The sequence below is a fragment of the Brassica oleracea genome, chromosome C3 (genome assembly GCF_000695525.1).
Source record: "Brassica oleracea var. oleracea cultivar TO1000 chromosome C3, BOL, whole genome shotgun sequence".
Classification (NCBI taxonomy): domain Eukaryota; kingdom Viridiplantae; phylum Streptophyta; class Magnoliopsida; order Brassicales; family Brassicaceae; genus Brassica; species Brassica oleracea.
In genome coordinates this window covers 20927428-20943113 of record NC_027750.1, presented here as the reverse complement: position 1 = coordinate 20943113, position 15686 = coordinate 20927428, and the positions used below count along the sequence as shown (strand labels likewise).

Below are 15686 nucleotides of genomic sequence, written 5' to 3'. Positions count from 1 at the left end.
TGTTTCCTTTCGACAACTGAGTTTTGCTGAGGAGTATAAGGGCAAGAAAAATAGTGCTCAATCCCATTTTCTGTTAGAAGATCTGTGAAAGCTAATTCTGGTGCATTATCTGATCTAATGGCCTTGATCTTGGAGTTATATTGAGTATGAATCAGATGTAAAAACTCAGGGAAGACAGTTGAAACAGAACTTTTATTTTTAAGCAAGTAAACCCAAGTCACTCTAGTACAATCGTCAACAATTGTAAAGAAATATTTGTACCCTTCATGAGTTGGAACTTGAAAAGGACCCCAAACATCAAGATGAACCAAATCAAATGGTGAATTCGAAAGCTGAGGATTTGAAGGAAAAGACATACGTTTTTGTTTAGCTAGGGGACAAACTTGACAAAGACTATCATGATTATCTTTACAATGTGATAAACGAAGAAGTTTTGAAAGAATTTGAAGTTTGCTGAAAGAAGGATGTCCGAGTCTTTGATGCCAAACGTGAGGATTGTTTTGTGAAACCGAAAGTGCTTCAAACTGAGAAGAAGAACAAGGAGTGTCCAGGACATACAGATTGCTTTGGAGGTTACCCTTCCCAATCATGAAGTCCTGAATATGCTCCTGACCAATAAAAGGATTTTCAGAAAAAATGTAGCACGAGTTCGAAGAAAACAGAACAGAGATAGCGCTATTCCAAGTAAGGGCACTAATGCTAAGAAGGTTGAACTTAAATTCTGAGATATACAAAACGTTAGTGAGAGTTAGTTTTGGAGAAAGAATGATCGTGCCAGAAACCGTGACAGGGATTCTACTACCATCAGGGAGAGTCACAACAGTATCACTAATGGTTTGTGTACTATGAAACATGGTCAAATCAGCACAAACATGACAGCTAGCACCCGTATCAATAATCCAAGCAGCATGCGTATAAGTAAGGCCATTCTTCATTCCCGCAGAAATAAAATGAGAAGGAATATGTGTACCTGATGGTGGGGATGAAGATGTATGAGGTAAGAGGTGAGGTTGTGGTTTAGGTGAAGAAGTTGTTCCATCTGCGAGACAAATCGTGCTGCCAGAAATCTGAGAGAGCTGATCATTGATAGGGTTGTTCAAGACGCTTAGAAGCTGATGCACTTGTTCAGATGTGACTGTCCCCAAACAAACACCCTGTTGATTGTGTAAGGAGATACCACCCGTATCTTGTACTACCATGTTAGCTACATTCTCTTGGCGGGGAGGATTATTCGACGGTTTAGAAGTCTGACCCTGAGCCCTGGCATTGTAGTTCGGCGACTGCTTATAGCCTTGAGGATAGCCATGGAGTTTGTAGCAACGTTGAATGGTGTGACCAGCAATTCCACAGTGAGAGCATATAGGACGATTCTTGTTCCTTGAGTATCCAGCATTATACGCAGCAACAACATTATCATCAGGAGTTGTGTTCTGAGAAACACTGAAAGCAACATTACTAGTACTCTTCATGGAACGTTGCCTCTCTTCCTGTGACACCAAGTTGAATACTTTAGAAATGTTTGGACGAGGCTCCATCATAAGAATCTGTCCTCTTGTCGCTGTAAAAGTATCATTCAAGCCGGTGAGAAACTTCAGAATCTTATCTTGCTCATCACGTTGTAGGATTCGTTTGAGACTGGAACAGTCTGAACGATTACAGCAGCATGTGTATGGACTCTCATGATTCTTCAGCTCTTCCCACAACTGCTTCAGTTTGGTGTAGTAGTCACTCACACTCTGTGAGCCTTGAACTTCAGCAAAGATCTGTTGTTTAATGTCAGCATTCCTTGGTCCATCACTCTGCTTAAACTGATCATGGATATCAAGCCACATTTGACGAGCTGTATCTAGATACATAATACTCTTCGCTATAGACTTCTCAACGGCATTGACAATCCATGTACACACAATGTTGTTGCATCTTGACCAAGATGCAAAGTCCGGATGATCATCACGCAATTCCGGAAAGGTTCCATCAACAAAAACAGCTTTGTTCCGAGCTCCTAACGCCATAAGCATAGATCGACGCCAAGTATTGAAATTGCCTAAACCAGCTAGCTTCTCAGAAACAAGAGCAATACCAGCATGATCAGCATGATGAACGTAGAGAGGATTGGAGTTCGGATCTTGAATAGACGCCGTAGGCTCCGAACGAGGCACCGTCGTGTGAGGATTCGACGCCGACGTCGGAGTATTGTTAACAGCATTCGCATAAGAGATCGGCATGGTGAACAAAAGATGAATCAGAGGATCAAGATTCCGAGATCACCAAGCAACGATCAACGAACGAGAATCACCAAGAAAGTGAAAGAAGAAGCGCAAAAACCACCGAGAAGAAGTGATAGAGCGCAAAGAAGGCGAAGAACAGCGAGTCGATGAAGATGATAACAGAAAACGAGAGACTCATGACATCAATCGAAGCGGAATCGAATCTGAGCAAAGAATCGAAGAAGACGAAGCTCAGATCGAAGAAGACGAAGCGAGAAACGCGAATATCATTGCTCTGATACCATATTAGAGCTTGAGCTCAAGATGAAGAAGATGAGTTTGTTACGATTAGAAAGTAAAAAAATATGTATATCATCCTTATTCTTTACAGTGTATTGTACATGTATTTATACTATCATACTATCCGGTCTATACAAGTAAACCACCGGTTCAATCTTACTATCATGATAACCAGTCTTATACTCTAATACTTGGCGTAGCGAACAAGGTCGTGTTTTATTATAGGGATACCTTCCATGGTCATCTTATTCAGCGTTTCTACCATTTTGCCTCCCCTTGAGCCTAGGTTTGAGAGTTTCTTGTAGACAGAGCGATGCTTCTTCGCCGTCTTCCGAGTAGAAGCAGCAGCAGCAGCAGTCTCCCCGACAATCGCCCCAGGAGCGGCAGCGAGGGTTGTACAGAACCTCCTCGCGAGGCGTGAAGCGTAATACATCGCCATCATCAGATTACGGGTGTCGTCGGAATCTAGGAAGAACGGCTGTGTTTTTTTTTTTTTTTTTTGCAAGGGTTTTAGAATTAGACAATTAGTAAGTAGTAGTAGTAAAAAAAACAAATTAGACATCGTGTCGTTTATTTTAAAGTAAAAACGACATGTTGCTTATTGTTGTAGCTACGCTGGGATTTTGACCGAACCGGCTGAACCGAAACTTTCGGTTTTCAATTCATATTCGGCTATAAATTTGGTTTACTTGTTCAACTCGGTAGACTTAAAAAATGTGGTTATTGGTTGGGTTCGGTTCAGTAGTCTTTTTTTCTTTTCTTTATAAAAAAAAACAACTATACAAATTCAAAATAAATTTAGAACCAAACCAACCAAAAGAACTGAACTAAGCTCGGATAAACTAATTTAACTGAAAAATCTGAATCTTTTGAAATTGAAAAACGTTTTAAAAAAGAAAAAATCGATATAATATTTATTAACTAAACTAACCCAAAATCCAAATTCAATTTACTTCGGTTCAATTCAACATAATTTTGTACTAATCAAACTAACCGAAAACCAAATAACCCAAATCGAACTAACCGTTCGAACCGAACCGCATGTCAAGTTGTAGCCGTCTTTTGTTAATAGTCTAGCTACTGGAGCAAACTTATGAGGCCCAGAAATGACTATCCTTCTTCTCCATGTCCCTCCTCCGACAACGACCATCCTCCTCTCCTACTCATCTTCTCCACGCTCCACCACACGAACTCTCAATCTCACGCGGCGCGTTCGTTGCCGCGTCTCTAATTCCTCAGAGGTGGTTCCGATTCCGAATATCCCTCTCTCTGTATACAAGTGTTTATTTAGAATCCTTGTATTGTATGATTCTCAGGTTAAATCAGAGTACAAACCAGGAGTTCTCGACGATTTCTTCATGCAATCGTTCCGGAACAAACTGGTGGAGGTGAGTTTGTTGCAAATTGGGTGGCTGTTCATGACATTTGATTAGTCTAATGTTTTACTTCTTGTTCATGTTTCAAGTAATGTGAATAACAGGAAGTCGGCTCGGATTCAGACAAACCCGGTTACGTTGGTCTTATCGAGTTGGTGAAGCTTCTCTTGTTGAAAAGTCGAACTAGGTCCGAGACCAATGACGCAGCGGTATACTTTCTTTGTTTTTTGTTTTTTGTTTCTTGTGGAAGCTTCTTCATGTTCTTTTTTGGTGGGTACAGGTGAGGATACTGAAGTCTTTGTTTCCTCCGCTCATATTAGAGCTTTACAAGCTTCTCATTGCTCCTTTAGCACAAGGGAAGATAGCTGCTTTGATGGTTGGTGAGTCCCTGTTTCAGTTCAGTTCAGTTCAGGAAAGCTTGGACCTTTTGCATTCACCGAGCTAAAGGGTTTTTCTTTTTTTTCTTTCTTTTTTGCCCATATTGAAGCGAGAGTTACTGTGATTACTTGTCAATGGCTCATGGGACCTTGCAAAGTAAACACCATTGAGCTTCCAAATGGAGAATCTTGGGAGAGTGGGGTAATGAAATGATCCTACTCATGTTTTCTTCTGTTTCCAATGTGATTCCCTTTGTTTTTAACGAAGAGAAGTTGGAATCCAAGTAGGTTTTTGTGGAGAAATGTCAGTATCTAGAAGAGAGTAAATGTGTGGGAGTATGTATTAATACTTGTAAACTACCAACTCAGGTATTCTTCCGCAACCCAGTTCAGCCAGTTCTTACCGTTCTGAGTTACTGTTTTGTCTTAAACAATGACAAGAATTTGGAATCTTTGATCAGTTCCTGAAACTGTGGAATTTGGATTTTATTTTTTCAGACATTTTTTAAAGACTACATGGGAGTTCCTCTGTTGATGGAACCGGACTTCAAAGATTATAGTTGCCAGGTACTTTTTGCTTTTCTTAGTAACCATACATGCCTGACTCCAAAACTATTAGGAATGTCATCTTACACTGGAAAAGATGAGACGCCGTTCTAATCAAATATACCTAGCTTCTGGTTAGGAGATTGAACCCGGTTAACCATATCAGAGTCCACAAAACATAAACCTGTAGGATCATGGATTAACTAAATATGCTCTTTGACCAAAAAAAAACTAACTAACTAACTATGCTTATGGTCAACTGGTTTTTATCAAAACTAACATGTTGTGTTCTGAGAATGTTATGAGTTAGTAAACCAACTTTGACTTCTCTCTGAGTTTTTGTTTTCGTTCTTGTGTGTATGTGCCAATCATGACAGTTTAAATTTGGGGTAGCTCCGCCGGAGGATGATGGCAGTGTTAATGAGCCTTGTTTTGAGACATGCTCTATCGCCAGTCGCCGGAAATTAAATTCTGGAGAGTGTCCTATGGCGTAAATCTTCGTTTTTTTTTATTGGAAATTAATATGTAAATGCACCGACTTTATATTGTTGTGGTATAGATGTCCAACCATCTCCGATTTGATCACAGATATTTACGAAATATAAAAAATATATAATATCGATTTTAAGTTTGTGCTAAATCTATTTTGTAATTGGCTCTAATACACATCACATAATAGTCTAGTTTTGTATTAATGCCATGAAAAAGTTGACCAAAAAGGTTCAATCCATGAAAACAAAATAATATTGCGTTTGAAGCATTTACCGGATCATTAAGGTATGTAAGTTCTAAAGAGCTGGTTAGTTGAAAATTAGACTATTATGAACTAATTGATGATGCCTATAAGCTACAATTCAACTTTTGTGTGTGTAAGTGTGTTAATTAGTTATTCTAATTTAACTCAAAAGAGTTTTAGCGTTAGAGTGGTCAAACATTCGAAGCATATCTCAAGATTCCCAATGTAAGGTTAGAGATTTTTCAGATTATCGCCTCTTTCTTGGACGACTGACACTGCTTTGTTGATTTCTTTTCTTTCTTTTGTGTTGTTTTTTTTTTTTTTAACCGAGAACACGTCGTATCTTCAAAAAAATCACACACAAAAAACATCAAATAGATACCACATATAATGTTTTACTAGGTAATTTGCCCGCAGCTTAAACATTTTCATAATTTTTGAAAAGTTATTTGAATACTATATTCATAATTTTAGTAAAAAATTTATTTGATTAATATTTAATTATATAATTTATGTTTTTAACTTTTTACTAAAATACTTTTTTAGATAACAATACAAGATATATATATATATATATATATATAAATTATCCTTTTTAATTATATTTTTAGATTTTGGATAATTCAATATTCTATTTTTTATTATATAATTAAGAGTTTTATTTGATTAATATTTAGTTATATAATTCATGTTTTTAACTTTTTACTAAAAAACTTTTTCAGATAACAATATATACATAAATTATCTCTTTTTAAAATTATATTTTCAGATTTTGGATAATTCTTAGTATTACTAATTTTAATCAATTATCTGATCAAATAAATTAAAATTTCGTTTCTATTTTTTAATTTAGTTATACATTTTATTCATTAAGGGTATAGACGATATTAACCACTCTAACTTTTAACTCGAACGCTCGATTCCAAAAACTTAGTTTGCAAATAATAGTTTAGATGGAGGAGGGACAGGACATTTGATGAAATGATGAAAGAGTAGTACCAAAGTAAATTAGAAACCAAACGAGACACAAGGCAACTAGTCACCAAGCCAGTATCCTCCTCCATCTATTAGCAATCCTGGCCATTCAGGACTTTCTGGTTTGTTGATGTCCAGAGTGGGAATTACTGAGAGAATATAGCAACTTCCGCACACCACGAGATTTTGAAGCATTTCGGTGTACTCGGCGTCATCTTTGAATTGATCTGAGAAGAGGATCAAACTTGATTTAAATCTTTTACAAGGAGAGGAGTCCCTTGCCCAAAAAGTAATGTCATTTGCCATTCTAATACGTCGTCTGGAGGCTTTATTATCCCCTCCGGGAAGAAAGTAGATTCTGGAAGCCCACTCCTGGTTACCACCAGCCAGAAGGACACAAACCATTAAGTTTTCCGGTCTAAAATTGGTTTGATATAGTAAATACTAATACCGGTCAACGGAGAAGTCGGTTTGTGATTAAATACCGACACTCTGACAGTGACGAGTGACGACGCTCTTCTCCTTTTTCTACCGTTAATGCTCGTTTCATTTCCGTTAACGGGCGCATTTTAGCATGGACACATAGACGCCCAAGTGCGCCGCACGCTTCTCTTCTTTTGTCGCGCATTCAAAAACCGAAACGATCAGAAAATAAAGAATACTATTAATTAAACATTTCGAGAAAAGAACAAAATAAAATATATTTATAATTTAGAAAAATAAAAAGAAAAGAGAGAGAGAGAGAAGGAGCTTGTACAGTACTAAAAGCGGAGTGAATCCGAAGAAATCTCCGCCAACGGAAAACTCTCCCGAGCTGAAAATCGTTGGCGACGATGGCGGAATATCCGGTTCGGGTTTCCGGAGCTCCGGTTAAGACAACTCCCTTCTCGGATCCACCTTCCAAAACCCCCTGAAGAGCCTCCTCGGGTTTCTTTTTTTTTCCGTGGATTGCGTCTTCCACTGAGATTCGCGGCGAGTTTTGTTAGTGATTAAAGCAGATCTGAAGGTTTTCAAGTCAAGGGAAAAGTGTCGGTGATGTCGACTTTCTCACTCGGGAGCTCTTCTGGTAATTCACACTTACGTATTGGGTTTCTATTTTTCGTTACTTTGTTTCTATATCTGTTAGGTTACTAGATTTGGAGTGTTGTAGTATATGAGGTTTAAAGTGAAGGTGGTGCTTAAGATCAAGATATAAGTTTATAGTTTCTAAATATGGTACCCAAGATCTTTGCTCTATACCCAGACTAAAAAAAGCAAACTTTATTGTACCCTTTTGTATATCTGTTTCTAAATTTGCAGCTTTGGATTTTTTTTAGTTTAATTCTTTGTTGTGACTCCTATCTCGAATGATATAGTAAATTACAGGTTCACACAGAGTTGTCCTAATAATGGTCTTGAGAGTGTTGGTTTCTGCATATTGTGGTCTCTAAAAAAGCAAACTTTACTATATACCATTTTGTATCTTTTCATGAAATGCTTTCTTGCAATTTGACCCTGTCCCATGGACTAGTTTTTGTTCAATTTTCCTTTCTTACCTACTTTCTGAGTGTCCCTAATGATATATCAAATGACACGATGCAAAGAGATGTATTAGTAATGGTGTTGAGAGCGTCGGTTTCTGTATATTGTGTTGTCTCTCAAAAAGCAAACTTTATTATATACCTTTTGTGTATCTCATCATGAGTTACTTAGTTGTAATTTGACCCATTCACATGGACTAGCTTTAGTTCAGTTTCTTGTCTTACCTCCTATCTCTCTGTCTCTAATGATGCATATTATTACAGGTTCGCAAAGAGATGTTCTGATCATGGTGTTGAGAGCGTTGGTTTCTGTATTCTGTGTGGTTTCTCTCTTCAGTCTTCAGATGGCTGATGCCCTTTATGAAGGAGAGGCGATTTCACCAACATTATCACCTTCAACTTCACCAGAAATGCCCCTACCAGCTGAGTTTCCGCCGTTTCATAGAAAGCATTTGGCACCACAACAAGCAGAAGCACCTCTGCATCCTCCCCGCTATAGCCGATTGGTTGCGTCTGTTCATCCCCCTACGAGCTCTCGTTTCTCCAAACCGTCTGTGAAAAGGAATGCCCAGTCTCCTGGGGGGTCTCCTGGAGCAGGTTTGGTAGATATTGCTCCAACACAATCTAGTAATGGCGCACTTCCTGATGACTTAACGAAGCCACCCTTGTCTCCCTCCATTTCAGGTAAGACGTTATCCATTCTCAAGTTCGTCTTTGATATTATTCATACTTGAAGCCACCTAGGTGTTTATTTCTCGTTCTTCCAGATTGTTGCAAACCAGATATGGTGCTGAAACGAGGAAGTATTGGCTGCCACTGCGTGTATCCAATAAAGCTGGACATCCTTCTCTTGAATGTTTCAGATACTCCCAGCCGGAACATGTTCCTGAACGAATTTGCTTCCCAGCTTGGTCTCCTACCTCACCAAATTGAGCTGATCAACTTCTACATGCTAAGCTTATCAAGGATGAACATTTCGATGGATATCACACCTCACTCTGGAATTAGTTTCTCAGCGAGTCAGGCATCTGCGATAAACTCTTCACTTATCAGCCACAAGATCCAGTTCAGCCCTACTTTGGTGGGAGATTACAAACTTCTGAACTTTACTTGGTTTGAGGCCCCAAAACCTTCTCAAGGTAAAATGCTTTTTGAGAGTATACCACCATGATTCCTTACATTTGTATTAAAATAGATCTTAAATGTTTGCAGCACCTCAAGTGGCTTCTTCACCTCGCAAAGCACCATCACAAGGATCCTCAGCATCTACGTCAATAAGTTCTCCGGGGAAAAAGAAGCATCCAAATCTCATTCTTATCTTTGCTGTAGCCGCTGGTGTGCTTATCGCTGCAATAATCTCTGTCCTTATCATTTGCTCCTGCGCACTGCGAGAAGAGAAAGCTCCTGATCCTCACAAAGAAGTTGGTATGTACCACCTCCCCCTCAGTGCAATTAACTTTATTGTTCTTTTGCTTGATCACATCTTTCTTCTTTTCAGTAAAACCAAGGATCCTGGAAGCTGCTTCATCAGGGGGATCACTTCCCCACCCAGCAAGTACACGGTTTCTGTCATATGAAGAACTCAAAGAGGCTACAAGCAATTTTGAAACTGCCAGCATCTTAGGGGAAGGTGGGTTTGGCAAGGTTTACAGAGGCATCTTAGCCGATGGCACTGCTGTTGCAATTAAGAAGCTAACATGTGGAGGACCACAAGGTGATAGAGAATTCCAGGTGGAGATTGATATGCTAAGCCGTCTTCATCATCGTAATCTTGTGAAACTTGTGGGTTACTATAGCAGTCGAGATTCTTCTCAGCACCTGCTTTGTTATGAGCTTGTTCCCAATGGCAGCCTCGAGGCTTGGCTCCATGGTAATATACTCTTTAGTTCACTTGTCGGTTACTGTAACTGTCCTCTTGTGTTAAAAGTGTGATTTATTTAAGACATTTTCTTATGCTTCAGGGCCTCTTGGGTTGAACTGTCCTCTTGATTGGGACACAAGAATGAAGATTGCACTTGATGCTGCAAAAGGCTTAGCTTACCTTCATGAAGACTCGCAACCATCGGTTATACACAGAGATTTCAAAGCCTCTAATATACTCCTTGAGAACAACTTCAACGCCAAAGTTGCTGACTTTGGACTAGCCAAACAAGCTCCTGAAGGCAGGGGTAATCACTTATCTACTCGTGTTATGGGCACGTTTGGGTGAGCTCTCATCTCTCTCTGGAAAGTTTTCATTTACAACTTTTATACTCTTGAGTCGCCTATCAAAATCTGTAATCCTTTTCCAGGTATGTAGCGCCGGAATATGCAATGACGGGACACCTACTCGTCAAGAGTGATGTTTATAGCTACGGCGTGGTCCTTCTTGAGTTGCTTACTGGTAGAAAGCCTGTGGATATGTCACAACCTTCAGGCCAAGAAAACCTCGTCACTTGGGTAAAGTTATAATAAGCCCTCTGCATTATCATTGTCTATAACTTGTTCTTTGCGATGTCTTGAATGTAAAAATGTTGATTCTTGATGCAGACAAGGCCAGTACTTAGAGATAAAGACCGGTTAGATGAACTAGTTGATTCAAGACTCGAAGGAAAATACCCAAAAGAAGATTTCGCAAGAGTCTGCACAATTGCTGCAGCTTGTGTTGCACCTGAAGCTAGCCAGCGACCAACGATGGGTGAAGTGGTTCAGTCACTTAAAATGGTTCAACGGGTGGTTGAGTATCAAGAACCGGTTTTAAACGCTTCAAACAAAGCTCGTCCTAACCGGAGACAGTCATCAGCTACAATGGAGTCAGAAGTATCTTCTTCTATGTTCTCTTCTGGTCCTTATTCTGGTTTAAGTGCCTTTGATCATGAAAATATTACACGAACAAATGTTTTCTCTGAAGATCTTCATGAAGGCCGGTGAAGAAAGAACCATGGCCTTCTTTTTTATTCTTTCTTACTCTCCACTTTTATTTTTGTTTATTTTCTAGCATGAGTTTGGGACATTATCTATTACACAGTTCTTTGGAGTTTTGGATATTGAATTCTCCTTTTTGGAGGATAAAATTTTGTATATATCTCGCTCATTTATTTCTTTCTATTTAACATTTAGTGAGTATTCGAAAACACGGCTAGATCGACCGATTCTTCACCGGGAAAGCACTCTGCGGAACTTAACTGCAACTCTGAGTTGCTCGGAATTTCGATGGAAGTTTACAGAATCTTACTTCCAAAATGCTTTTAAAATATTTTTTTTAAAAAACACATTGGAATCTTACGTTTCTGTTTTGGAATTAAGTTTTCGTTTTTTAACAAACACAATGTCATAAATCAATAAAAAATATAAAATTATCGTTTTTAATTTATATAAAATCTAAATTTTAAAAGTAGTGAAATAGATAGAATAGAAATATACAGATATTAAAACTAATACAATAAATTTACCTTTATGCATTGAGGTTTTTATTAAAGATATAACATAAATTCAATATATTGTGTCAATAAATTTATGAAGTATTAAAAATAATTAATATAATAATTTATTTTAAACTTAATTTATGTGTATTTTCACAGTTTTAATATGAAACCATCCCAAAATTATTACAAATGAATAAATTTTATTTTAAATTTCTATCATGTAATTTTTAGTCATAAATTTTACAAAAGATTTCTTATATTTTAATATATATATATGTGTATATATGGATATACACTTCTTACATATATCCGCTTCCTAATTGTTTTAAAAATCTCGCTTCTATACATTTCCGCTTCTACGTACCCGCTTTCTTTTCCATGCAACATTGCTGCAACTATACTAGTAAAATCACTTCAAACCTCGTTCAGAAAAAGAAATTATATTATAACGATTTTGTGGTCCTAAAATGAAAATAACACTTTATAATATTTACCATTATCGAATAGGTAAAATATCTTTTTCAATTATTATTCTATTAAATTTTAACAGAAAGGTAATCAATTATAAAAATTATTAAATCCAACAAATTGAGGGTATTATGTTTTTAAAATATAAAAAGTTATTTGACATAAATATGAAAGTTTTATCTCCAAATATGAAAACCACACCGATATACAAATATAAACAAAAATAATAATATCATTATTTTCATTAAATTAAATTTTGTAAAATAATAATTCCACGCTTTAAAACGTAGATGAGAATATAGTTTTTCATTTAAAACAAAAATCATATTTTATCAAACAAAAACACATTTCCGCTAAAAACCTTAAAATCATATTTCTAACAGTTACAAGACTACATTTATCGCTAAAAGTCGTAAAATCTAATTATCTAACCATTACAAAACTATTTTTTTGGTAAAGCAGCAAAATCACATTTTTTATCAATTATAAAACCGCATTTTTTTGTCAAAACTGTAAAATCACATTTTCCAATCCATAAATCATATTTACAATTAAAACCATTAAATCATTTTTTCAGCTAAAGTCACAAAATCACATATTCTTCTAAAACCTGCGAACTACAATTCTCGGTATTTACAAAATCACATTTTTACCAAAATTTATTTTCCTACTGAAATTGCATAAACACATTTTTTCCATCTAAACTGCAAATCAAAATTTTCTTCAAAATAACAAATCAAAACTACAAAATCGCAGTCTTAAAATAATTTAATTTAATTTATTTTTATGCATGTTTGATACTATATATGTCGAAATTCTGAAATATATTTGGCGTACCAACCAGGGACAGTCACCATAAATCTTTGACCAAAAAAAAAAAGAATATTTTCCATATTAGAATTGTCAAAAGAACATTTCAACTTTTTGAACTGTTTGAATTGTCTATCGGTGCCAATTATGAAAGCTTTGTATACATACTTGACTTTGCACTGTAGTTAGAATTGCAAGACGTATGCACTCCCGTAGGACTTTATCTCCTAAGAGCACAATTAATTATCGGGAGTTACAAGAGGGTTTTTAAAGTGATGGATCCCATATTTTGAGTAAAAATCGGTACCAAAAAAGATGAAATAAAGATCGTTTTTGTCCTGATCCTTGTACCGTGAACCTCACTGACACGTGGCGGTCTGCAATTGATTCCCTTTTTAATTTTTTTTTAAATAAATAAATAATAAGAAACTCAAAAACCAGTTATACGGATAATCATGGTCTAACAACGACATCAGTCTATACAATACAAAAGACTGTTTCAAAAAAAAAAAAAAATACAATACAAAAGACAAAAATAAGTTACCTCAATTCCAATCCATTTGAATCCCAAATTTTCATCAAACAGATCAAGTGTTGCTCCAGACCAAGTAATCCTACAAAATCAGCGTGGAAAATGCTCTGATTGTAATCACAGTATATAGTTTTTAGAATTTCTTATTGTAATCTCTGAGAGAAAATAAAAAGAGAAGAAAAATCTCTGAGAGCATTGAATCACAGTTAATTCTCTCTTCAAAAACTTTTTAGTATCGACTTACTAACGGTTGAAACTTGAAAGACTGTACAATTAAAATATATGGAAGCATGAAAAATAAAATTAAAACATTAAATAACACTAAAACTTTGACAATATTAAACAAAATATAAATATAATATACGAAAATACATATAATTTTTTTTTTGTAAAACTTCAATATTCATATTGATAATTAATGTATTAAATTATATTATTTTGTTTTATAATTTTTATAATATAAATTTAGATTTTGTAATAAATTTAATAATTTGTTTTTTTATAAAAGTAAACATTAGAATTAAAAATTATTAAGTATATTTATCCGCATAAGGTGTCCATAATCTAGTTTGAACTTAATTTGAAGTATTATTATCTGAATCCGAACCAAACTAATAAAATATTAAAATGGAACCTAGGAATGTAAATCCAAAATACGAACGGGTATTTGAATGTCCGTACATTTTTAACCTAAGTGTCCAAAGAACAACTCTGGTTTATGAATAGCTTCGGTTTACTTCGGTTTTACTTCGTACTCTATCTTAGTTTTGTCGAGTTTTATAAAGGTTTCTTTGTTATGCAATTTGTGTGTTAGTTTTGTGTTTCAGATGTAAGGAAACATGAAATTTTATTGAATATTCTGCTCTTATCAAATATACTCTACAACGATGATCAAATATACTCTACAACGATGGTAATAGAAAAGTGCTCTAAAAATAAAAGTACTTTTAGAAAAGTATTCTAAAAACGAAGCTAAACAACAGACGAGCGAGAGAAACAATAACTCCAAACTGGTTACAAATATCAAACCAATTAAGAAAACGAATGGTTAATGATGGAGCTGGGGTTTGAAAGTTTTCAACCAGTTGTTGGGGCGCTCTGTAGCTGACAAGTCCACCTTCTTGGGAAAATTAGGGTTATTAGGGTAAGTAACAGCTTTAGGTACTGGTCCAACCACCACTCGAAGTTTAAGCCCAACCTCACAAGAACCTGAGTGTGAAGTTATAAAATAGTGAACTCCTGGTTCCGTAAACCTAACAAGATCGTGCCCTGTCTTGTGCACAGCTACAGGAGACGTTGGATCGCATGTCATGAATTCTAAGTCACCGTTGATTTCATAGACGTCGTTGACTTCGTTGGCGTATTCGAAAAGCAGACTATCTCCAACATGAAACTGTTTCTCCTCACTCCACTTGTTGTAGAAGTCACTGTCATAGACTTTCCATCCTTCTGAGTCTCCGACCTTGTAAGTCTTTCTGATAGGAAGGATCTTGCTAGGTGTTGGTGGAGGAACTGGACTTGAAGGGTCATGGATGACAAGAACTTCAAGCTTCTGCCCCAATACGCACTAAGCTTGATTTGAGGTGATGAAGTAGTGGAAGACTTGAGTCACGTCGTTGATGCTGGGATCGTATTCGAAGACGAGAGAATCTCCCACGTGAAACTCCTTATAGTCGGTCTCGGCCCAAGCGTAGTAGACACCGTCCTTAGCAGTCCATCCCTCGGAGTCTCCAACTTTGTAGATCTTCGCTGAGCAGTAACCCGAGAGAACCGCGAAGCTCATCATCGGTAACACGAAGCTGCAGATTCTTGTTCTGGTCGCCAATATCTATCGAAAGACTAACAGAAAGATCACAATTATGATCGAGGAGAGAAAGTTTTCGAAGCAAATCTTAAGCCAGCTGAATGAGAAAGCGTTGATGAATGTGTGAATGAAACAAAATAAAATACCTTAACACTCCTTTTATAAATGTTTTACCGATCCTAATTTTCCCTTTTTAAAATATTTGTCTTTCTACATTATTTCCTTTTTAATGATCTAAACCGCTTAACTCAGATTCATCTCTAATCTGGAAAAGGAAAGAATCACGTTTTAAAATCTCTAATCCTAACCGGGTCTCGTGGTCTGGTGGTAAAGGAACCTCGGCTGAGGTGCCCGCCATCACGACTTCGAACCCCGGCCACAGCGGATTTAACATCCCTTCCATTGGGGCGCTGGACCCCCTACGGGGGATAGTTGGGAATGTGGCTGCCCAGATACCAGAGTTACAAAAAAAAAAAAAAAAATCTCTAATCCTTTTCTAATAAGGTTTGTGTATGATTTATAGTAGAAATAGAAATATAAATATAATATAATATATATATATATAATTTTATAATTTTTTTTGTTCACTACAAGAAAACATCAAGGATTCTGAGGGAAAAAATCGTCGGAA

General features: G+C 36.5%; 3 protein-coding genes across 3 annotated transcripts; 2 read left to right on the top strand and 1 right to left on the bottom strand.

Moving 5' to 3' along the window:
- Positions 1 to 3603: 3603 nt before the first annotated feature.
- Positions 3604 to 5437, top strand: LOC106331842 (beta-carotene isomerase D27, chloroplastic). The gene is made up of 8 exons (XM_013770262.1): positions 3604 to 3748; positions 3824 to 3895; positions 3988 to 4092; positions 4164 to 4263; positions 4371 to 4462; positions 4549 to 4629; positions 4759 to 4827; positions 5184 to 5437. Exons 1-8 carry the CDS (start codon positions 3614 to 3616, stop codon positions 5298 to 5300), a joined length of 771 nt encoding a protein of 256 aa, XP_013625716.1. The 5' UTR covers positions 3604 to 3613; the 3' UTR covers positions 5301 to 5437.
- Positions 5438 to 7552: 2115 nt separating this feature from the next.
- Positions 7553 to 11124, top strand: LOC106335817 (proline-rich receptor-like protein kinase PERK3). Its single transcript, XM_013774435.1, has 8 exons — positions 7553 to 7583; positions 8302 to 8721; positions 8805 to 9176; positions 9250 to 9462; positions 9536 to 9907; positions 9999 to 10242; positions 10329 to 10476; positions 10567 to 11124. Exons 1-8 carry the CDS (start codon positions 7553 to 7555, stop codon positions 10945 to 10947), a joined length of 2181 nt encoding a protein of 726 aa, XP_013629889.1. The 3' UTR covers positions 10948 to 11124.
- Positions 11125 to 14299: 3175 nt separating this feature from the next.
- On the bottom strand, positions 14300 to 15037 carry LOC106330087 (early nodulin-20-like). Its single transcript, XM_013768642.1, has 2 exons — positions 14855 to 15037; positions 14300 to 14803 (listed from the first exon to the last, which is right to left on the bottom strand). Exons 1-2 carry the CDS (start codon positions 15035 to 15037, stop codon positions 14300 to 14302), a joined length of 687 nt encoding a protein of 228 aa, XP_013624096.1.
- Between the last annotated feature and the right edge of the window lie 649 nt (positions 15038 to 15686).